General features: G+C 39.3%; 2 protein-coding genes across 2 annotated transcripts; both read left to right on the top strand.

Moving 5' to 3' along the window:
* The first annotated feature begins 138 nt into the window (after positions 1 to 138).
* On the top strand, positions 139 to 2,508 carry LOC145391010 (uncharacterized). The gene is made up of 4 exons (XM_080265741.1): positions 139 to 229; positions 1,140 to 1,239; positions 1,395 to 1,524; positions 2,360 to 2,508. The coding sequence occupies exons 1-4, from the start codon at positions 139 to 141 to the stop codon at positions 2,468 to 2,470; spliced, it is 432 nt and encodes a 143-aa protein (XP_080121867.1). The 3' UTR covers positions 2,471 to 2,508.
* Positions 2,509 to 9,548: 7,040 nt separating this feature from the next.
* Positions 9,549 to 21,915, top strand: LOC145391011 (glutamate receptor ionotropic, delta-2-like). Its single transcript, XM_080265742.1, has 9 exons — positions 9,549 to 9,573; positions 10,443 to 10,601; positions 10,809 to 10,899; positions 11,646 to 11,946; positions 12,293 to 12,513; positions 13,026 to 13,206; positions 20,457 to 20,556; positions 20,828 to 20,957; positions 21,805 to 21,915. Exons 2-9 carry the CDS (start codon positions 10,483 to 10,485, stop codon positions 21,913 to 21,915), a joined length of 1,254 nt encoding a protein of 417 aa, XP_080121868.1. The 5' UTR covers positions 9,549 to 9,573; positions 10,443 to 10,482.
* Positions 21,916 to 23,114: the final 1,199 nt, after the last annotated feature.

Below are 23,114 nucleotides of genomic sequence, written 5' to 3' on the forward strand. Positions count from 1 at the left end.
AACATATACAGTAAAGCAGACAATTTTTCACAGCCTTATTCTTTTCAGACTGCCCCGTCAGGTCCACTTCATGAACTGGGGAAGCTGATGGGGACAAAACGGGTCGCCTACCACAGGTTCATCGAATTAGCCAACAGCATGGAGACCGTCGTGCGTGCAGCCACTCACGTCATCCTTGACCTGGATCTCAACTATATCAACTTGCTGGCCAAAAGCTTATCTCTCACAGGTTTTAATATGGTTGCTGAAGTTACTGAAATTATTAACGTTTAATATATTTTTAGTTTTCTATATTTTACAATGTATTTGTGTATCATAGCAGTACCAAGCCAACAACATATTAATATTTAATTGCTGTCATTTGAGAATAGCATTCACACACACACACACACACACACACACACACACACACACACACACACACACACACACACACACACACACACACACACACACACACACACACACACACACACACACACACACAAGCTCCTGTTGAACTTGTCACGTCACCTTAGTCATAAAATATAAACTGGCTTTTGCTAGGAGTTTTCTTTAGGGAGCAAAATAGTCAAGTTAAATTAACAGAATTATTCTTTTCAAGTTAAATGGATCATTAAGGGACATACTCACTACGGATTGAATATTTCACGAGAGGAAGTTTTGAGAACTCCCCTTCCCTTCTCAGTCGCCTGTCATCATTTAGAATAAATTAAATGTTATCAAGACTACTACGCCTGACAAACTGGTTAATTCAAGGACAATATAGAAGGAGGAAATAAAGGAGTTTACTTCTAAATGGTGCTTTTATTAAAATAAATGATATGAGTAGTGTTCGAGCAGTCAAGATGTTGCGACTAATGTTGTTACAATTTCCACTTGTAATTAATAACATCAGGGAGCAGAGAAAGACTCTGACACTGACGCATATAACTGAAAAGGGGATTTCAGGAACATACGACTGTTGACAAGAGGCCAGGTGGAAATTAACTAAAAGCGACTGTTAGACAAATGTAAAACACAGCTCTGGCATTTGAAAATAACAACCAACTAGTATGTCAGAAAAAGACCATATCAGTAATTTTCTAATAGTATATCGACGCTTTTGTATTAATGATATCTAATGTTTCTTTTTGCAGGTCGTTGTGATTTTTACCTTTCACGGAGCGTCTACGCAGTCAGCCCTATGGCCATGGTGACTCAAAAGAACAGCCTCTTTTTACCAAGGATAAATAAGCTGTAAGTGCCCCAGTGTAGTAAATTTACATATATACATACATACACACCCTGAGATGTCTTGGAAAAACAGACGAGAGCTCGGTATTTCACCTTTCATTTTTCTTAGCTAGTTATTCCTCACATACAGACATATAAGTGTGTCTTCTTGTGTTTAGATCGTACACGTTGGTGGAATCAGGGCTGTACGAGAAATGGATGAAGTACTCAGAACCCAACGCCAGCATGTGCAAGAACCCACCCAGGATCATCACCGTCACCACTATTCTCTCTCTCACCAATCTTTGGGTATGCCATGGCAGTAACTTCATTACTGAAAACAGAATAGATTTACCTGACTGTGCCTTTTATCCCCCTCATTGTGAAATTGCATTTTATCATTACACCCAGACGATTTTATTCGGTTCACAAGGGATTCTTTTATCTGGGAGACTGAACATAGCTTTCATTAATCCTTTTACAGCGAGAGTAACTTAGGTAAAAAAAAAAAAATGAAGTAACAAAATATTTCATCAGACTGAAGTAGTGAAAAAGGTGGGTGTACAGTATGTAATCGAGTAATGAGCATCTTTTAATATCTCGTAGGTAAATACAGTATGTACTGTGTCACATTTAATTATGCAGGTAGATGTTTCGAATAAACACAAAAGACCACAATAAAACCTGCCTTTTATAATTACGAATCTAGCTACATACTTTGGACACTACCGCACCTGCCATCGTCCCATGGTATATTGTGGGATCATAGTGAACTTGACTTCAAATCTGGTACACTGAAGTAGCCTATACTGAAGTGTTACGGTAGTTGTCAGGGGTTGCTGGAGAGACACGAGTTATGGACAAAGTTTATGGATCTCCACATCGTCCGCCGATAACTAGTCTACACTGATATTATTTGAGTGTAAGGCTAGATTAAACGTCAAGACCATACAAGAATATGGGATTGAAAAAAACTGAATCTACCGTGTCTCAAGATCAGTTCGAATAATTGTTTAAATAGGTCTTTTATAGACATACATGTGTAACGACGGAAGTACTGACTACGCATGTGAAACGGGGTATTATTAGTTTGGTCCATTAATGAAAGGATTACTGCCCTACATCCCGCGTTATCCATTTTCAGGGCATGTTTGCGGTGCTTGGGTATGGGTTCACAGTGGCTGTTGTGGTGCTGTTGATGGAGCTGGTGTGTGGTGGAGCCAGGTGGCGCCAAAAGGGTCAGGTGGACACCTAAGACACACACCACTATCACCATCACTGACCACACACATCATCGTTCCTGACAACGCTCTTCACGTGAATTACTTACTTCATTTGAAATTTGATAAGGAATGCAGTGCATACTAATCTCTTAAATTAATTCATAAATAACTTAGAATTATAAATAAAATTATACGAAGAGAAAGGTATAAGAGTTGCTTCCTGTATCACACATAGCAGTGTATTCTCATGGGTATCACTTTTACCGTTTGTGTAAGAATATATATCAATAAATTTTATGTATTTTTTTTTTTTCATAATCCAATACCTATGCAGTAAAGTTAGTGATCTAAGTATACACATACAGCAACATTATATGCTGCGTGACAGTATCTTCTGCCATCGAGGGTAGGGCTATGTAGTCACACTTGTCTGTGTCTGTCTCTCCAGGGAATTATATAACACTAATTGGAGGATCATCATGAAAATATGTGGACATGTCCCCAGTAACCCTGTTGATCTATTTGTTTTAGTTGATCTGTCTAGCTGATCTCTTGGAGTAGGTAAACTGTTATGGGATAGTGAGAGGGGGATGTGTTCACTGACTGACGTGGTGAAAGGGGAAGGGGGATACTTACTGGGTGGTGCAGTGAGAGAGGAGGGTAAGGTACTCACTGGCTGGTGTAGTGAGAGGGGAGGGGAAGGTGTTCACTGTTTATATAAGGGCTCCAGGAGGCCGGGCAGCACTCAGAGCTCAACTGTTGCTCCAGGCTTTTGGAGATCACATTCCAGCCTCACCTTCCCCTACACTTTGATAGTGAGTCATGTGGCACTGTGTTGCTGTTAGTCATATGGTATTGTGTTAGTCATATCGTGCAGTGTTGTTCTTAGTGAAACGGTACCGTGTGAAACTTAGTGCAATAGCACCGTGTTGCTGTCTATGATATAATACTGTACCGTGTTGTAAAAGTGATATTGTACTGAGTTGCTGTTAGTGACATAGAACCGTATTGTTATTAGTCACGAAGTAACGCGTTCCTGTTTGTCATGTTGTACCCCCATTGACTGAGCAAGGGATTTTTATCGGTGAGACGTTTATCAATTCTTTACCACCTTATACTAACAGCTATAGATGAAGATAGTGTCCATCTTTTTTATATTCTCTAACGCATAAGTTTCAGACACCGAACATGAAAGCACAGCGATCGTCACAACCAACCTCTCTGACCGAACGAAACATCTCTGGGCGAAGGTAATTAGGACCTTTTATTAACTTACTCTCGATTTTTTGGGTGTTTACAGATTACTAAATTTCAGACAGCATGAAAACTCAGCGAATATCTCTCTATAACAGGAAATTAGCAAAAAAAATTACCGGGTAGTGGCAAGGGTATGTTTTAAGACAGGTTTATGGCATTTTTCTGTTGCTTTCAGACTTATTTTAATTGTTTTAAAACCCATTTTTTTTTCACACGCTTCATTTTGGGGGAGGGCAATCTTTTTTTGCTTTACATTTACTCGTCTTGTTCAAAATTTGTTTGTTGTTGTATAAATTGTGTTTTTCCTAACGACTTGTTTGTTTTTTATTAGCTTGTTCCTTAGACATATTTTCCTTGCTTAGGCAGTTGATGGGAACAGTTCATTTCTCCAAAGAGCAAGTCATGTTTGTGGTACCCTTGGATTATTTTTCCTTCATAACCCGTAACACAGAGCCTGAGAGTGTATGATAAAGCAGCCCGGTCGTGCCAGCTAACCTGTCTCTGAGTACCAACCTGTCTCTTGCTTAGTTATTTGTTTCTGTTGCTTGGAGGTTTGATTCTTTTGCTCTGAGGTTTGTCTCTGTTGCTTAGATTTTTTTTCTGTTGCTTAGAGGTTTGTTTCTCTTACCTAAATATTTATTTCTCTTGCTCAGATATTTGTTTCTGTTGCTTTGCGGTTTGTTTCATTTTCTTAATTTTCTTGAGGGATGCTTAGAGAATTGTTTTTCTTGCTTAAATATTTGTAGAAGGACTTGTTACTGTTGTCTGATGATGAATTTCGATCCACTCTTGTTGTTTATAACCTACTGTTGCTTCATGCTCATTCTTCATTAACCTGTTACAGTTTCCCACACCTTTCATGGGGTGGAGAGATCACTGTTTTGCTTTGTGGGTCTTTTTCGGGACATGAAGCAGAGAACCAGTGATGTTCTAGGCACCATCCATCCTAGGCAGGCTTCAAGTTACGATCGATATGGCAAACTTATTTCTTTTTTTTTTTTTTTTTTTTTTATCGATGGACCTAATTACAGCATATATATTATGGATTCAAAAAAATTGCCGAACACTGACTATGAATGAAAGATATTACTCTCCTCTTGCCGTCCAGTACCCAACACTTACTACCGGTATCCAAACTTGCCTCAAAGTATTCAAAGATAGTTCAGGATTTTTATATATTGTCCCAACATTCAGAAGGCATTTAACTAAAAGGAGATTTCTCGAACTGAATGAGTTTTATAAATAGCTTTCATCAAAAATTTTACTAATATACTGAATAAAAATAATCCAGTATCATCAGGAGTGCAGTGAAATTAAGTCTATAGCGAAGGGCATAAACAAAAGTAACTACAAACTGTACGTCCTACACTTTATGCAAAGTAACCAAGAGGACAAAGTTCTATTTTATATTTAATTGTTGAATATCTCTCTTAGACAGAACATGGAAACAACACTGCCCTCACGGTCAACCACCCTGACAGAACGCAACAACTTCATCTGGTTGTGGGTGGGGGGTTTGTCTGCTCGTGCCATAGCTTGGGTAACCGGGTGCAGCGTCACCACTGTCTGCAGGTGGCTCAGGCGGTGGAAGCAGGAGGGACACGTTGAGAACAGGCGTAGCACTGGCCGACCTAGTAAAAGGAAACATTGTAAAGCAATTTACAGCCGTATTAAACCGTTCCATCCCATTGCATTGCACCCTGATAAGTTCTACTTATCTGAAATGAATCTCAGAGCAATACAAACAGATTTCCGTTATCACTTTGGGTATACCAAATACCCAGATCTGTACAGGTATTACTGAGTTTCACGTAAACGTAAGGTTCAAGAGCTCATAATCACCTTCATTCAAAGTAACTTTGCAAACTCCTTAAGTTTTGAAACATTCCTTGCCAAACAAAACAGACGCCACCCAGACAGGCTCTTTATATATGAAAGCCGAGTGAATTGGTTCTATGTATCAAGATTATGAATTGCCAACACTTCATGTGCCATAGTTTCGTTAACGTTCGTAGAGGAAAAACTGGGATGAGCCAAGAAAAAGATAAAGTTCCCTTTCATGTAAATTCATCTGCGTCTCTCTTATAAACGGGCAAAGACAGAGAGTGTGATATCTGTGCCAAATATTGTTTTTGTTACCCAAATCTGAGCAGAGCAGACACCTGACAGAAATGAGGTAAGAGATGTGAGATCTCATTTGTGCTCTCAGTTAAACGAGCTCTCAATTAACTGAGTTTTATATCCCAAAGCCACCATTACGTTGAGATTTTCAAGACACCACGTATTTAATAAGTACATGGCATAATATTTTCAACAGACATTTAAATCTTATTTCATACTGAACGCCATTATCCATCTCCTTCAGAACGATAATGTGAGTTGTCCTAGGTTAGGAAAGTTAAGTACAATCTGTATTTCATGTGTCATACCAAACGTTCTTGTATTAGGTTTTTCCTCCTTGGAGAATTGGTATTACAGGCTTCAGACTTGTTTGTGCCTCTTCGTAAGGTAATAGACTATTTTTTGTACTTGGGTAGAATGTTTAACCAGGTTCTCTAACCGGCATCATATTTAAAAGGTTTCCCAGACGAAAATGATTTTGATGTAAACGAAATTAAAGGAATAAAAACATATTTCTAAGCAGTGTAAGTATTTTTGTTACATAATGGTATAGGAGTAATATGCAGTGGTATATATATTAATGTGTAATGAAAATAATAATGAAAATGCAATATCGAATAAAGTCCATTTTCCTTCGAGTATCATGTCATGAAGCTTATCAGACACCCAGACGTATGTGTTGGTAAGAGTGCTTGAAAGATGAGGGAAGTCTGAGTTTCGTATGACAATTTTGTGGTTTTAGATACACATGTATTTGGGGAAAAACTGAGTAACTTTCCTCATCCAGAAAATGTACATCAGCACAGAAAATATAAGGATGAACTTACATAAACCACAGATTGATTTTGCTTTCTGGCTGTTGGTCAGAACTTGACTTCACAAACTTATGATCAATTCCCACTCCTAACTGGGATTTACTTTTGTAGCAGTTATTAAAATTTTTCCAGTATCTCTTGTTCTTTCTGAAAAACAAATCTTCAAGTCATGAGAGAAAAATTACGGTCATCTGAGTTTTTTCAACGATCGGATAAAGAAAGAAGAGTGCCGTCTTAATGCAAAATATACACCTTGAGCTACGAGGAGGAGCAGATTTACAGTTTCATAATGAAGCTGGCCTAAGGAGTGTTATGATGGATAATTGTTTAAGAAATAGATGTGGTGGTTGTGGAGGCGTCCCATAGTGATCGTAACATATTTCGATAGTGCTGGAAGCATTACGTAGTGGTCGTGAAGTGTGGTGGTCGCGGAGGTGTGCAGTGGTGCTCGTGACGAGTTTCGGTGTTGGTGGTGGCATGATGTCGACTGCTGCCAGGATACTATGGTTCGGCCTGGAGGTCACCTGCCTTCTGGTCCATGCCCGCCTACATCACATCACAGGCACGTAGATTGTAGTAAAGGGATACCACTACAAAAAAGAAATAGAAACAAGAAAAAAACTTGTTTCATTTTGATCTAAGCTACTATATGTGCATCACCAAATATCAGCAAGTTATTTTGTTGTTTTTAATTATTTCAGCTGCTTGCTTTTACGTTATCAAAAAAGAGGTACATAAAATTCCGATTAATGATGGGAAGAGGTACATAAAATTCCGATTAATGATGGGTTATAGGATGTTTCAAGCCACTGCAATTCTAGGGAGCAATGATCTTTAGAAGGTTTACTAATCCATACCATACAGCTACTCGTAGTTAGAGTTTTTGATTTACCTTAAGTATAATATAAAACAAACATTAACTATGCAACCTAAATACGCCAATTACTAAATCACTGATTGACTGAACATCATTCTTTCCGTGCTTTCCGCTGTGTCTTTTAATATAATAATTTGGCCACAGGTAGTTTTAAGTAGCAGAGAGAAGACATTGGTAGATGAAGGGTTGATTTTCGTGCTTGTAGCCGGACAAATACTCCAGGACTTGTACTAAAACAGTACTATACAAGTGTGCTTTTATCCTCCCTCATATTTGTCAGACACGACCATAGCATCAATGGACAGCCGCCTACCACTGGATGACATGTTGGCCACAGAGCGGTGTTCTCACTTTTCTGTCCTAATGCTGACAGATGGCTCCTCATGGGCGATGTCCATGACACATGTAAGAAAAGAAAAAAAACAGTAATGTAAAAACTACTTGGAGCTGCAACAGAAGAGTCTGATAGGGTCAAGCTAAACATTAGGTCAGTTCTTACTTTATTGTATGATACAGGTAATTCACATTTTCGGCTTTAATCCTTTCTGCTTCTTAATGAACTAGATAAACCAAAGTCTGCCCAAAGTTAATCAAAATTTTGATATCTCCAGCAAATATGTGTAATTTATTGTTCTAGTTATCCTTAATGTTGCTTCAATTGTGAAGAATAGGAAAGATTTATCATTTTGCGTTCTCCTTCAGGATCTAGCACACTTACATGCTCCTTGGGGAGTCGGAGTGTTTGATGTGAAGACCAGTAAACAAAACACCAGCATGACATACAAACAGCTCTCACAGACTATAGCCACAGCTCGACAGGTATGTGGCCACGGTATGTAAATGAAATAGGGTGAAGAAGTTGAACTCTGGAGACAATACTTCAGTTTTTCAAAAATATTCACGCATAAAAACTCAAGACTGATTATCATTATTTCCGTAGACGTCTTTCTGTTCCACTCTGCCTGCTGTAGCCGGCATGAAAGACAAAAAGACGTCCTCAGACAGAACGATCCAGACATAAAACATATTAGTTCATTAAGTATTCCTATGAGTCAGCATTGTGTAATCAGAAGTATACTTGGCCCACAACCGAGATATCCCAGTTTCAGTTCCTGGACCACCAACGAGAACTTTGAGCGAGGACACACCACTGACTTAATCGAAAGCCAGAATTGTACAGAATATTCGATGGGTGTAAATCGTACTCAGGGGTAGTATTAGGGTCCTTTCGTTGTCAGACGATTATTCATATTGGCACCATTAGTTTCGTGTTAATATTCTTGTTGGCATTAGGTTCCTAATATTTATGTTGGAACGATTAGTTGTGTGATATTATTCGTGTTGGCATTGTTAGATTCATCATATTTTTGTATGCCAGCATCATTAGCTTTGTGAAATAACTTATGCTGGCACTATTATATCCGTGATATTATTCGTATTGACACCATTAGCTTGGTGATGCGTTGTGGTGCATGACGATGGTTGTTTTGAGCGATGACCCAGCCTTCCTCGCCGCCTTTGCTGAGTCCTCCTTCAAGAGCCACCTCCTACCGATCCAGAAAACAAAGCTGCTCGTATTCACTCGCATCCCTCTCCTCCAACTCCAGACCCTTCCCCACCTTTACAAGACTCTCTCACGATCCACTTCTCTCGTTGCTGTTGTGGACGATACCTTGCCAGTCTTCAGGTAACGAGTATTATCCGTAAACAGTTGCCAACATAAATACTGTTCCTTTGTATGTATCGAGGCATTAAACATTAAATTTTGAAACCCAGTGAGATTTTCGGAGTCTTTCAAGTTTCTCACATTATTATATAACGTCTTCATCAATAACTGACCTTGTGATCCTATTGGTTGCAACCGTACAAGAAGACAAAGTAAATAGTCGATAATTATGGGTTTTAATTAATGGACGGATTGCTTTTTCATCAACAGAACCAAAGTGTTCTCATGGCTGCCGCTCACCGACCCAGAATCCCAACCATTACAAGTGGCATCACGGACTATCGATCAACGTCTAACTTTCACCCATCCACCAGATCTCTTCCCCCAGAAGTTCTTACGGTAAATTTTGTGTGTCGACAACGCTCCTGTAAGCTACTCCTAACACAGAGACGCTGAGCTGCATCCATGCTAGATCTTGCATGTCAACTTCTATTATTATTATCGCATTTCCGCAAATTACAGACTCGCACACTACACAAGAGATGGTCCAAGATCACATGATTCCTATAAGGAAGGAGATGAGAAATATATAAATATCCTGACTCGATGAAATTATCAGAATGGAGCTAATTTAACCTGAATTCGCGTATCTGGACTAAATGACACTGAACCAACGAGAGCGACCTAAATGATCTGGATGGACTGAAGTGTGCTTGAATATACAATAACTTTTTTTTTACCGTAACTATGATCAGTTTTTCGTCGTTTTGCAGCATGTTTCACAGAAGTTACTGGGAAAAAATGACAATACTACGGCTCTACATCCTTCCCGTAACACCTCTTCATGACTAGCATCATATTCGAGGGTTGATCTGTTGTTATAATTCACCATTCAAGATGAGCAGATGAGAGTTTTAGGACAAGTAACAGCAAAACAGTTATAGACAGTAACTTACCTAATTGTATCTAAACAGCTTTCTCGAATCTAAATAGACTTAACTGAGACTGAATCTTAATCATTCTGAACGATCTGAATGGCCACCATTACGCAACAACATGGTCAATCACCGCGGATGTTTTCTTTAACTGAAGAAAGTTATCACAACTGATACTGGAAAACAAAAGTTTATAATGTTCAGGGTCTGTTCTGTGTGTAATACATAAACATATATTCATACTGTCAGAATGAAAAGTACATTGCCTGAGAGTACATATTAATCCAAGTGACATTATTAGTCAGCACTATACTGTACACCATCTTGCCGCAGGTTCCCGCAACGGCCACACGTGCTAGTGACAGCGGACGAGATGGTGGCACAGATGGCATTTACAGTAGCTGACCCAACAGCACCAGGGGGCAAACGACTCACCTTCGGGGGGGGAGCGGGGAACATTACGGAGATGCTGTCCACGATCATGAACTTCACGTGAGCTATTAATGCACACTTGCTTTAAAACACTCTATGTTTGACTGGAAATGTTTAAGTTTGATAAATAAACGCTGCTTGATTGCACATCTTGCCCCAAGTTAACAGAAATAGAATATGAATGTGAACATACCCTCTCGACTTATTTTTTACTATAGAAAAGGTTACAAAATCATCAAAGGTGCGTAAATCACGTCCCTCTGACAGATACACGTACGTGAGATCCCCTGACAAGACTTGGGGCTTACTGCAAAGCGATGGGACTTGGACAGGCATGATGGGACTCATTACACGTGAGGTCAGTTCTATAGTTCGTTTACCTCAACTTGGCTCAGATTTTCGTCCTTTTGCAGATTATACGACGAAGCTCGATGGTAGAAAAAGACAATGTTACCCCTTCCTAAATTTTCATGAGATTGCTCTATCACTAGCGTCCTTTTCTAGTGCTAATCTCTTATTGCAGGAAACTTCTCAATATGGAATGACAATTTTAGGCGTTAGAACAGAAGTATACACAGCATCTGTGCACCGAATACTTTTTGGCTTGGGACACGAATAAGAGTCTCTTTCTCAGTCAATATTTTGAGCATTTCTTTTTAATACTGTTCTTTGCTAAGCCTATTTTTTTTTTTTTTCACCAGTTTCTGTTGACCTGCAGTATATGTGATTTCATTATTATTTTTACAAGCAACTGTATCTTACGTGAATTTCATAGTTTAATTATCCTCCTATAGTTTTTATCATTATACCGTAGTTGTATTTTCCATTACATAAAATTCGATCCTCATATTTCGCATATACATATTCGGGGTATAAATTTTTTTGGTCAGTTTCCCTTTCAAGTATTTACCTCGGGAAGGACTTCTCTTGAAATAACAAGTTGTTATCAGTACTGTATATATAATGAGTCAAGAAAACGACTTGTGAACCTTCTCACGAATTACTCATCATAGTAATTGTGGTAAAGGTTAATCTTTTATAAAATATATCCCGACAGACATTGGTCTATTATTCTTCATGATATTTTACAACAAAACATTTCAGGAAGTGGAGTTTACTCCGGGACCATTTTATATGGATATAACCAGAAGCCAGTGGGTAGACTTCTCTCCATTTGTGTTTGTGGGAAATTATCTAATTCTCGCTGCCCGTGGTCGACCTGAGGTGGACCCGTGGGGCTTCCTGCTGCCTCTTAGACCAACGGTTTGGGTGGCTGTGCTGACAGCACTGTGGGCAGTATGCGTTGTGATGCTGATTCTGTCTTTCTGCGTTCCAAGTTATATGCAAGAACCAGGCATGGCAGATACCAACACCTTCAACTGTGTGCGAATTCTTTTCCAAGAAGGTAAATAGTGCTTGCCACGTTGTGGTTTACGCTGAGTAATTTTAGATTAACTTTGGAGGGACTCTGAAAGATTAGATTAAGTGGGAAACGGTTAGTTAATGTAGGCAGCATCCAGGCTTATTAGCTTCTGAACTAGTCAATTTTTCTCTGTGAGAATACCAAAAGAGCCAGTTGTTTCGCCCACATAGTTTCTCTATGCTCAACCATTGTGTTGTGTTAGATGATGCTTAATTTCATTTCACTAATGACAGCTTGCTGTAACCACTACTTTTATTTCACCAAAGGTGCCAGAAACAGGCCATTTTGGTGTTCCATATCTTTTGCTTGACTAAATTTTGCCTACCAGATATGAAGAGAACTAAGAGTCGATGGTGGTGGGAGCGTGTGATGCTGGGGGTGTGGATGTTGATGATGGTTGTACTAACACAGAGCTACGTCGGCAACCTCATGTCCCTCCTGGCAGTCAGATACATCGACGAACCCTACCAGAGACTTGAGGACGTCCTTGACAACTCAGATATTGGGATAATTGTTGCTCCAAACACTATCATCATTAAATATCTTGAAGTGAGTGGCTGTTTCTCAGGATTTAAAAAAAAAATAATAAGAGTATCTAGTTGGGTGTCTTTAATGCAGTACTTTAATTAGTATTCTGTTAGTTATGGCGTCAAAAAATAATAAGCATACCAGTTTTCCCTGAAATGATGGTTAAACTATTCATTAAATTCATATCATAGTAACAGGCTGCTCTAACGTTACGACAATTTCTGTGTTATTTTATATATTTATTTATTTATTTCTCTTTTTGTTGTACAATTTCTCAAACACTATCAAGCAACAAATTAATTTATGAGTAGGATCATTGATTTGAATGGGTAGTTAGGTTCCTGATGCTATTTTCAGTCATTAACTCATGGGTCATCGGTAATATTCATATGTTTGATATATAACCAAAATTTTCTGTCAGACATTTACACGTACCTTTTTTTTTTTTTTCGCATTAATAAAACATCGTGTTTCCAAATCCTATAAACGTATACAGTAAAGCAGACAATTTTTGACAGCCTTATTCTTTTCAGACTGCCACGTCAGGTCCACTTCATGAACTTGGGAAACTGATTGGGACAAAACGGGTAGCCTACAGCAGGTTCGGCGAGTTACAAAACAGCATGGAGACCTTCGTGCGCGCTGCCACTCACGTCATCTTTGACCTGGATATCAACTTTTTCAACTTGCTGCCCAAAAGCTTTTCTCTCACAGGTTGTAATATGATTACTAAAGTTATTGGAATTATATATGTTTAATATATTTTTAGTTATCTGTATTTTAGAATGTATCAGTGTATCATAGTAGTACCAAGCAAACAACACATTAATATTTAATTGCTATCATTCTAAAACGGCATGAACACACACACTCACACACACACACACACACACACACACACACACACACACACACACACACACACACACACACAAGGTGCAGTTGAACTGGTCATGTTACGTTAGTCATGGAAAACAAACTGGCTTTTACTGAGACTTCTCTTTACTGAGTAAAATGGTCAGGTTATTTAAGTTAACAGAATTATTCTCTTGAACTTATATGGATCATTAAGGAAGAAACTCATTACGGATTGAATATTTCACGAGGGAAGTTTTGAGAACTCCCTTTCCATTCTGTTACATAGCCTATGATTTCATCATCCTTTGTGTAATTTTAACGCACAGTATGCTGCATGTTTGATCACGAGCGTGTTCTGCCTCAGTCCCCCCCTTCTACCGTTATAGTAGAGTAAGTCGTCCTTTCTGTTATTCAGTGCGGGATTGTCGACCGTTTGTCCCCATCGCTTCATTTGCGCGTCCTTATTACAAGTTGTATCAAGCTCTCCTGGCCCCTATATAATGAGCTCAGTCTCTGCATCATTGCCACTTAGATCTGCTCCTCATTTTGTTCACATCTCTGTCCTCCCCTGTACAGATATTATTATTGTGAGTGCTCAAGAAATCTCCAAACATCTAGCAGCTGTGTGTAATTTGAGTATAACCGTTGTTGCATTTTGTTCTTGTACTGTATAGCATAAGTTTAATTTGTAGGCCTAGTGAAGTTTGTAATTTATGTAGGGTTCTTTGTCAGTCATTTTTGATAATAGTTTGTATCTGTAATAATTTATCTGGCATTCACTGAGTATTATCTGGTATCTCATTTCATCAGGGCTGACTTAGATAAATTTACTCTTGCTAATTTCGTGTTAATAGAGGCTATTGCAGTTAACCATATATTCAACCTGTTTTTGCCATTACATTATCCTTATGAGTCCTGAATGTTTTGTTGTTAGTTTGAGCATTAAACTTTAACTTGTAATTTTACCTAACTCTTTTGTTTTGAACCTGGAACTTTACGGGACAGTAGTGACTCTTCGTATTCTCACTTAAAGTGTACATTATCTTTCTCTGTTCCGTAACATAAATTTGGCGACCTCGCCAGGATATTCAGGATATTATCATAAGGATATTGCTTGATATTTTGTGACCGTTTCTTATTAATTATGTCTACTATTACTACACTTGATGAAGCCAAGGACTTTTTGTCAAATGTGCAAACAGTGTGTGATATAGAAAACAGAACAAAGAATGAACTTAAGATTGTTGCTCAACAATTGGGATTTGTTGTTCGCTCTCATCAGTCTAAAGATCAGATTGTTGCCATGATTAATGAAAGCTTGTTTAATGTAACTCCTCCAAATGAGCAAACGCAGATTGAATTAGCTAAGTTACAGCTAGCTCTGCAGGAGGCTCGTGCTAAAGAAGCTGAATTTCAGGCAAATGCTAAGCAGGCTGAGTCTCAGGCTAAGGAGGCGGAATCTCAGGCTCGGATTCAGGAGGCACAGATACAGGCACAAGTTGAACTTGCTAGGATTCAGGCAGACCATGAGTATCGCATGAAACAAGGTGGAACTGGATCATCTTGCTCTGATGATTTTGATGTGGCTAAAAATGTTAAACTTGTCCCTCCTTTTAATGAATCTGATTTAACAAAGTATTTTCAGTTGTTTGAGAGGGTAGCTACAGGTTTTAATTGGCCTAAGGAGTATTGGCCAGTACTCCTTCAAACTGTTCTCACCGGTAAAGCTCAAGTAACTTATGCATCTTTGCCTCAGGATCAATCTGATAATTATGATGTAGTTAAGAGCTTGATTCTTAAGGCCTATGAGCTTGTTCCTGAAGCCTATAGAGTAAAATTTAGGACAACTTACAAGCAAGATAAGCAATCCCATGTTGAGTATGCAAAAATCAAAGAAGATTTGTTAGAGCAGTGGTTAAATTCTAAGAATGTGGATTCTGATTTTGGTAAATTTAAGCAGATGATTTTGCTGGAGGATTTCAAAAGGTGTATTAGTAAAGAAGTAAGCCTATATCTTGATGAGAAAAGAATAGATAATTTGTCTGATGCTGCAGTTTTAGCTGATGAGTATGTTCTCACTCACAAGAGATATTCTAGAGAAAAAGGGAAAGCTGAGAGTAAGTACGTTGCCTCTACTCAGAGTACAGGTAACAGGAAAGAGAATAAGGATGATGTTTCTCAGGAAGCAAATACCAGCTTCACCTCTAGATTTCAGAAAAGTAAATGTACTTATTGTAGTAAGCTTGGTCATACTACGGAGAGATGTTTCAGGAGACAGCATGATGTGAACAAAAAGGAGTCTTTAAATATTCAGTCAATTGGTCTAGTGTCCACTCTTGAGAGTTCCCAGAATTCTTTAACTGAGTTAACTGAACCTGCTTTGAGGGGTAACTTAAATTCTCATGATGGAGCTCCTCTTTTGAGCAGTAACGTGGGTGACACTCTCAAGAGTTCATGTGCTAATTTCCTGTCTGATGGTTTTGTCAGTCCTCTGGACAGTAATGACAGGAAATCAGTTCAAATATATCGTGATACAGGTGCTTGCCAATCCCTTATGCTGACCAGTGTTCTAGGCTCTAATGTTAATTCCTCTGATGAAACTGTAATCTTACAAGGTGTAGGAAATAATTACTTCTCTGTCCCTCTGTGCAGAGTGAATTTAGAGTCTGGTTTTGTTAATGGTTCTGTTATGGTTGGGTTGGTTGAGACACTCCCAATGTCAGGTGTAACTTTCTTACTTGGAAATGATATTGGTGGAAGTCAAGTGTGTCCAGCTCCTCAGTTGTCTAGTGAGCCAGTGGCTGCGTCCCAGGATTGTGATGTCCCTGATGTGTTCCCTGCATGTGCTGTCACTAGGGCTAAGTCTAAAGTTACTGGTGATTTAGAGGATAATGATGATGATGATGTTATCCTAGCTGACACTTTTCTTGCTAATTTGGACCACTCACCAGATGAGGCAGTACCCCGTAGTGTTGATAATTTGTCTCGTCAAGAGTTGGTTGAGTTGCAGGTTGCTGACCCTGAGTTGAAAGGTCTAGCTAACTCTGCTTACAGTGAAGAAGAGTCAGCCGGTGCTTCTACTTGTTATTATGTAAAGTCAGGAGTACTTATGAGGAAGTGGAGACCCCCAACAGCATCAGCCGACTGTGAATGGGAGGTTGTACATCAAGTTGTCATCCCTCGTGTTTGTAGGCAGGATATCATTAGAGTGGCTCATGATTCCAGTTTGGCAGGACACCTTGGAGTGAGGAAGACTGTGGCACGCATTTTGAAACACTTCTACTGGCCAGGTATCTTCAGGGATGTTTCCTGGTATTGTAAGTCTTGTCACACCTGTCAAGTTGTGGGGAAGTGTAATCAGACCGAAAAGGTTGCACCTCTAGTTCCCATTCCTCCTTTTGAGGCGCCTTTCACCCGTGTGTTAGTGGATATTGTGGGCCCTCTTCCTAAGACTTCTTCAGGATTTTCTTATGTGTTGACCATGATTGATATGGCTACTCGTTATCCTGAAGCCATTCCACTTAGAAACATCTCAGCAAAGAACGTGGTTAAGGAAATGCTGGGGTTCTTCACAAAGTTTGGTCTGCCTAAGGAGGTACAGTCAGACCGGGGAAGTAATTTCATGTCAAACGTTTTCAAGCAGTCTCTGAAAGAGTTGGGCATCACCCAGATCACGTCTTCAGCTTACCATCCCCAGACCCAAGGAGCGTTGGAGAGATATCATCAAACACTCAAATCGATGCTCAAGAAATACTGTTTGGAACATCAGAAAGACTGGGATAAAAGGTCTTCCATTCGTTGTGTTTGCTGCAAGAGAATCTCCAAATGAATCACTGGGCTTCTCACCTTTTGAACTACTGTTTGGCCATGAAGTAAGAGGACCCCTTAAGTTACTCAAGGAATGCTGGCTGTCGGAGGAAGATGACGTCAACCTGCTGGAGTATGTGATGAAGTTCAAAGAACGGCTGTCCACTGCTTTACAACTGGCGAGAGAGAATTTAGGAGCTGCTCAGGAGAAGATGAAGACTTGGTATGATAAGAAGTCCAGGTTACGCCACTTTCAGCCAGGAGATCAGGTTTTGATTCTGCTACCAGTTCATGGGCAACCTCTTCAAGCCAAGTTTAGTGGCCCTTATTTCGTGGAGAAGAAACTCAGTGATGTCAGCTATGTCATCGCCACACCAGATCGTAGAAAGAGCAAGCAACTATGTCACATCAACATGCTAAAGTTATATCACAGGCGGGACGAAAATAATCCAGTCTGCACTGTAGCTGTTCCACCCAAGTCTGCAAGTGAAGCTCTCCCATGCAGTATGAGCCTGAGTGATAGTTTGGGGAAGAATCCTGATATCATGAATGATCTCCAGACTAAGCTTTCTCATCTACCACCCAAGGAAAGGCAGGAGTTTTCGGCATTACTGCAGGAGTACCCGCAAGTGTTCCGTGCCACTCCAGGAAGAACCACTGTGTTGATGCATGATGTCGATGTTGGAGACGCAAAGCCAATTAAATTGCCTCCTTACCGTGTGAACCCAGTGAAAGTTCCTCTCATCCAGAAGGAGCTTGGCTACCTGTTGGACCACAAGATGATTGAGCCCTGTCAGAGCGAGTGGAGTTCTCCTGTCACTCTAGTCCCTAAGCCAGGTGGGTCACAGAGGCTTTGCATTGACTACAGACGTGTTAATCAGATAACTAAAACAGACACTTACCCTCTCCCTCGTGTGGAAGATTGCATAGACAAGATCGGAAAGGCTAGGTACATAAGTAAGTTTGATTTGTTAAAGGGATACTGGCAAGTACCCATGACTGAACGTGCTAGGGAGATCTCATGTTTTGTAACACTAGGAAAGGCTTTTGCATGTTCGGTAATGCCATATGGTATGAAAAATGCACCAGCCACATTTCAGAAGCTCATGAATGTTGTAACAGAGGGTTTGGCAGGGTGTGTTGTTTATATTGATGATGTATTAATCTTCAGTGACAACTGGAAAGATCACCTATGCCATGTCAGTAAATTTCTTGACCGTTTGGTTCATGCTAATCTTGTAGCTAATTTATCAAAGTGTGAGTTTGGTCAAGCTGAAGTTCAGTACCTTGGGTATGTAATTGGTGATGGACATGTTGCACCACCAGGAGCTAAGGTTCAGGTTATAAGTGATCTTCCCAGACCTAAAACTAGGAAAGAGCTACAAAGATTTTTGGGAATGGTAGGTTATTACAGGAGATTTGTTCTTAACTTTTCAATTCTTGTATCACCACTTACAGACCTACTGAAAAAGGGAGTTAAATTTGTCTGGACCGATAACTGTGAATCCTCTTTCAACAAACTTAAAGCTATTTTATTAAGTCAGCCAGTGCTTGCTACTCCAAATTTTGCTAAGCCTTTTAAGATGGCTGTTGATGCAAGTGATACAGGAGCTGGGGCTGTTTTGCTGCAAGAGGATGATCAGGGTATTGAACATCCTGTATCTTATTACAGTAAGAAGTTCACTCCACCTCAAAAGAACTACTCAACTATTGAGAAAGAGCTTTTGGCCTTGATTTTGGGTTTACAGCATTTTTCATTTTATTTGTGTTCTGGTTTTGACCCCATAGTCATTTATACCGATCACAACCCACTGAAATTCCTTAGTAAGTTTAAAGATAAAAATCAGAGATTGACAAGATGGAGTCTACTTCTTCAGGAGTATTCATTAGACATACAACATGTCAAGGGGAAAGAGAATGTTATTGCAGATTGCTTATCTAGACTTTAGACAGATTGTTTTAGAGTAATAAGAAATTTCCTTTGTAAATTTCTTTTTCTTTTTGTGGGGAGGTGTTACATAGCCTATGATTTCATCATCCTTTGTGTAATTTTAACGCACAGTATGCTGCATGTTTGATCACGAGCGTGTTCTGCCTCAGTCCCCCCTTCTACCGTTATAGTAGAGTAAGTCGTCCTTTCTGTTATTCAGTGCGGGATTGTCGACCGTTTGTCCCCATCGCTTCATTTGCGCGTCCTTATTACAAGTTGTATCAAGCTCTCCTGGCCCCTATATAATGAGCTCAGTCTCTGCATCATTGCCACTTAGATCTGCTCCTCATTTTGTTCACATCTCTGTCCTCCCCTGTACAGATATTATTATTGTGAGTGCTCAAGAAATCTCCAAACATCTAGCAGCTGTGTGTAATTTGAGTATAACCGTTGTTGCATTTTGTTCTTGTACTGTATAGCATAAGTTTAATTTGTAGGCCTAGTGAAGTTTGTAATTTATGTAGGGTTCTTTGTCAGTCATTTTTGATAATAGTTTGTATCTGTAATAATTTATCTGGCATTCACTGAGTATTATCTGGTATCTCATTTCATCAGGGCTGACTTAGATAAATTTACTCTTGCTAATTTCGTGTTAATAGAGGCTATTGCAGTTAACCATATATTCAACCTGTTTTTGCCATTACATTATCCTTATGAGTCCTGAATGTTTTGTTGTTAGTTTGAGCATTAAACTTTAACTTGTAATTTTACCTAACTCTTTTGTTTTGAACCTGGAACTTTACGGGACAGTAGTGACTCTTCGTATTCTCACTTAAAGTGTACATTATCTTTCTCTGTTCCGTAACAATTCCCAGTCGTCAGTCATCAGTTAGAATAAATTAAATGTTATCAGGGCTACTACGCCTGACAAACTGGTTAGTTCAAGGACCATAAAGAGGGAGAAAATACAAGCCTTTACCTCTAAATGGTGCTTTTTCTTTTTTAAATAAATTATATGAGTAGTGCTGGAGCAGTCAAGATGTTACGATTATTCTTGATACAATTTCCTCTTGTAATTAATAATGTCAGGCAGCAGAGAAAGACACTGACACTGATGCATATAACAGAAATGAGGATTTCAGGAACATACAAGTATTCACAAGAGGCAAAGTGGTAATTAATTAAAAGCGATTGTTAGACAAATGTAAAATACTGCTCTGGCATTTCAAAACAAAAACAAATGTAAAATACTGCTCTGGCATTTCAAAATAATAAGCATCTTGTAAGTCCGTCAAAGGAACAATTCAGTAGTTTTCTAATAGTATATCTACGCTTTTGTATTGATAATATATAGTAATTCTTTTTGCAGGTCGATGTGATTTTTACCTTTCAAGGAGCGTCTACGCAACCAGCCCTATGGCCATGGTGACTCAGAAGAACAGCCCTTTTTTACCAAGGATAAATAAGTTGTAAATGCCCCAGTTTAGTAAAATAAGCAATAATGTACTACAGATAACAATAGTTGCAGTATAATCCTTAAAAAGATATGCATAACAAATATTTATAATCTGGTCCGTTTCATAGTTTGGCTTTGGGTACATGATAAATTTACATATATTCATACATACACATCCTAAGATGTCTTGGAAGAAAAGACGAGAGCTCGGTATTTCACCTTTCATTTTTCTTAGCGAGTTATTCTTCACATACAGACATATAAGTGTCTCTTCTTATGGTTAGAACGTACACGTTGGTGGAATCAGGGCTGTACGATAAATGGATGAAGTACTCAGAACCCAACTTCGGCACGTGTAAGAACCCACCCAGGATCATCACCGTCAACACCATTCTCTCACTCACCAGTCTTTGGGTAAGCCATGATAATAATTTACTTCATTCCTGAAAATAGGATACATTTACCTCACTGTGCCTTTTATCCCCCTCAGTCTGATATTGCATTTTATCGTTACACCCAGACGATTTTATTCAGTTCAAGAGAGTTTTTTTTTTTTTTTTTTTTATCTGGGAGGCTGAACTTAGCTTTCATTAAGCTTTTTACTACGAGAGTGAATTAGGTTAAAAAATAAATACCAAAATACTTCACCGGAGTAAAGTGGTAAAAAGCTGTGTATGTAATCCAGTAATGAGCATCTTTCAATATCTCGCAGGTGAATATGTACTGTGTCACATTTAATTATGCAGGTAGGTATTTCGGATAAAAATAAAAGACCACACTAAAACCTGCCTTTTATAATTACGAATCTTGCTACGTACTTTGGACACTAACCCCCCCCCCTCCCGTTTTCCCATGATATATTGTGGGATCACAGTGAACTTGCATTAATATCTGGTACATTGAAGCAGCCTGTGTTGAAGTGTTAGGGCAGATGTCGGTGGGTGGTGGAGAGACACACGAGTTATAGACAAAGTTTATGAATCTCCACATCGTCCTTCGAGAACTAGTCTATACTGACATTATCTGAGTGTAAGGGTATATTAAACGTCAACGCTATACAAGACTATGGGATAGCAGAAAAAAATTCAATCCCTTCCGTGGCCTCAAGATCACTTCAAACAAAATAATTATTCTAATGTGTATTTTATAAACATACATGTGTGACGTCGTACGAACTGACTACGCATTTAAAAGGGGTATTGTTAGTTTAGTCCATTAATGAAAGGATTACTGCCCTACATCCCGCATTATCCATTTTCAGGGCATGTTTGCTTCGCTTGGGTTTGGGTTCACACTGGCTGTGGTGGTGCTGGCGATGGAGCTGGTGTGTGGTGGAGCCAGGTGGGGCCAAAAGAGTCAGGTGGCCACTTAAGACACACACCACTATCACCATCACTGACCACACACATCACCGTTGCTGACAACGCTCTTCACATGAATTTCTTACTTCATTTTAAGTTTGATATGAAAAGCAGTGCATACTAATCAATGCAATGAATTCATTGATAATTTAGAATTCTATATAAATTTATACAAATGGCAAAGTATAATTGTTGCGTCCAGTATCACTCACCGCAGTGTATTCTCATTTACCGTTTGTGTATGAATATATTGTATAGTAATAAATTTTAGAAGTCGTTTTATTTTTATAATCCACTGCTTTTGGAGTAAAGTTAGTGACCAAAGTATGCACGTGCAGCAACATTATATTCTGCGTGACAGTATTTTCTACCATCGAGGGTAGGACCATGTAGTCACACTTGTCTGTCTGTGTCTGTCTCTCCAAGGAATTATATAACGCTAATGGAAAGATCATCATGAAAATATGTGGACATGACCCCAGTAACCCAGTTGATCTACTTGTTTTAGTTGATCTGTCTGGTTGATCTCTTGGAGTAGATAAATTGTCAATGGATGTTTTGAGGGGAGGGCGATGTGTTCACTGACTGATGTGGTGAGAGGGGAGAGGGGATGTTTACTAGGTTGTGCAGTGAGAGGGGAGGGTAAGGTACTCGCTGGCTGGCGTAGTGAGAGGGGAGGGAAAGGTGTTCACTGTTTATATAAGGGCCCCAGGAGGCCGGTCAGCACTCAGAGCTCAGACGTTGCCCCAGGCTGTTGGAGATCACATTCCAGCCTCACCTTCCCCTACACTTTGATCGTGAGTCATGTGGCACTGTGTTGCTGTTAGTCATCTGGTACCGTGTTAGTCATATGGTGCAGTGTTGTTGTTAGTGATATGGTACCGTGTTAATGTTAGTGAAATTGCACTGTGTTGCTGCCCGTGATATAATACTGTACCGTGTTGCTGTAAGTGATATTGTACCGTGTTGTTATTAGTCATATGATACAGTGTTGTTATTAGTCATATGGTACAGTGTTGTTATTAGTCATGATGTAACTTGTTCCTGTTAGTCATGTTGTACCCCCACTGCCCGAGCAATGTATCTTTAACGGGGAGACGTTTATTCATCATTTACCACCTTATACTGACAGCTGTAGATGAAGATACTTTCCTCCTTTTTTTATGTTCTCTGATGCATAAGTTTTAGACACCGAACATGAAAGCACAGC

The sequence above is a fragment of the Coenobita brevimanus genome, chromosome 16, assembly GCF_032717465.1.
Source record: "Coenobita brevimanus isolate Jiangsu-jjx chromosome 16, ASM3271746v2, whole genome shotgun sequence".
NCBI classification, from domain to species: Eukaryota; Metazoa; Arthropoda; class Malacostraca; order Decapoda; family Coenobitidae; genus Coenobita; species Coenobita brevimanus.

Coding starts and splice junctions, on each gene's coding strand:
- LOC145391010 (XM_080265741.1), top strand. CDS start 139: ATGGAGACCGTCGTGCGTGCAGCCACTCACGTCATCCTTGACCTGGAT. Junction 230..1,139: donor CAAAAGCTTATCTCTCACAG/GTTTTAATATGG, acceptor TTCTTTTTGCAG/GTCGTTGTGATTTTTACCTT. Junction 1,240..1,394: donor TTACCAAGGATAAATAAGCT/GTAAGTGCCCCA, acceptor TCTTGTGTTTAG/ATCGTACACGTTGGTGGAAT.
- LOC145391011 (XM_080265742.1), top strand. CDS start 10,483: ATGGTGGCACAGATGGCATTTACAGTAGCTGACCCAACAGCACCAGGG. Junction 13,207..20,456: donor CAAAAGCTTTTCTCTCACAG/GTTGTAATATGA, acceptor TTCTTTTTGCAG/GTCGATGTGATTTTTACCTT. Junction 20,557..20,827: donor TTACCAAGGATAAATAAGTT/GTAAATGCCCCA, acceptor TCTTATGGTTAG/AACGTACACGTTGGTGGAAT.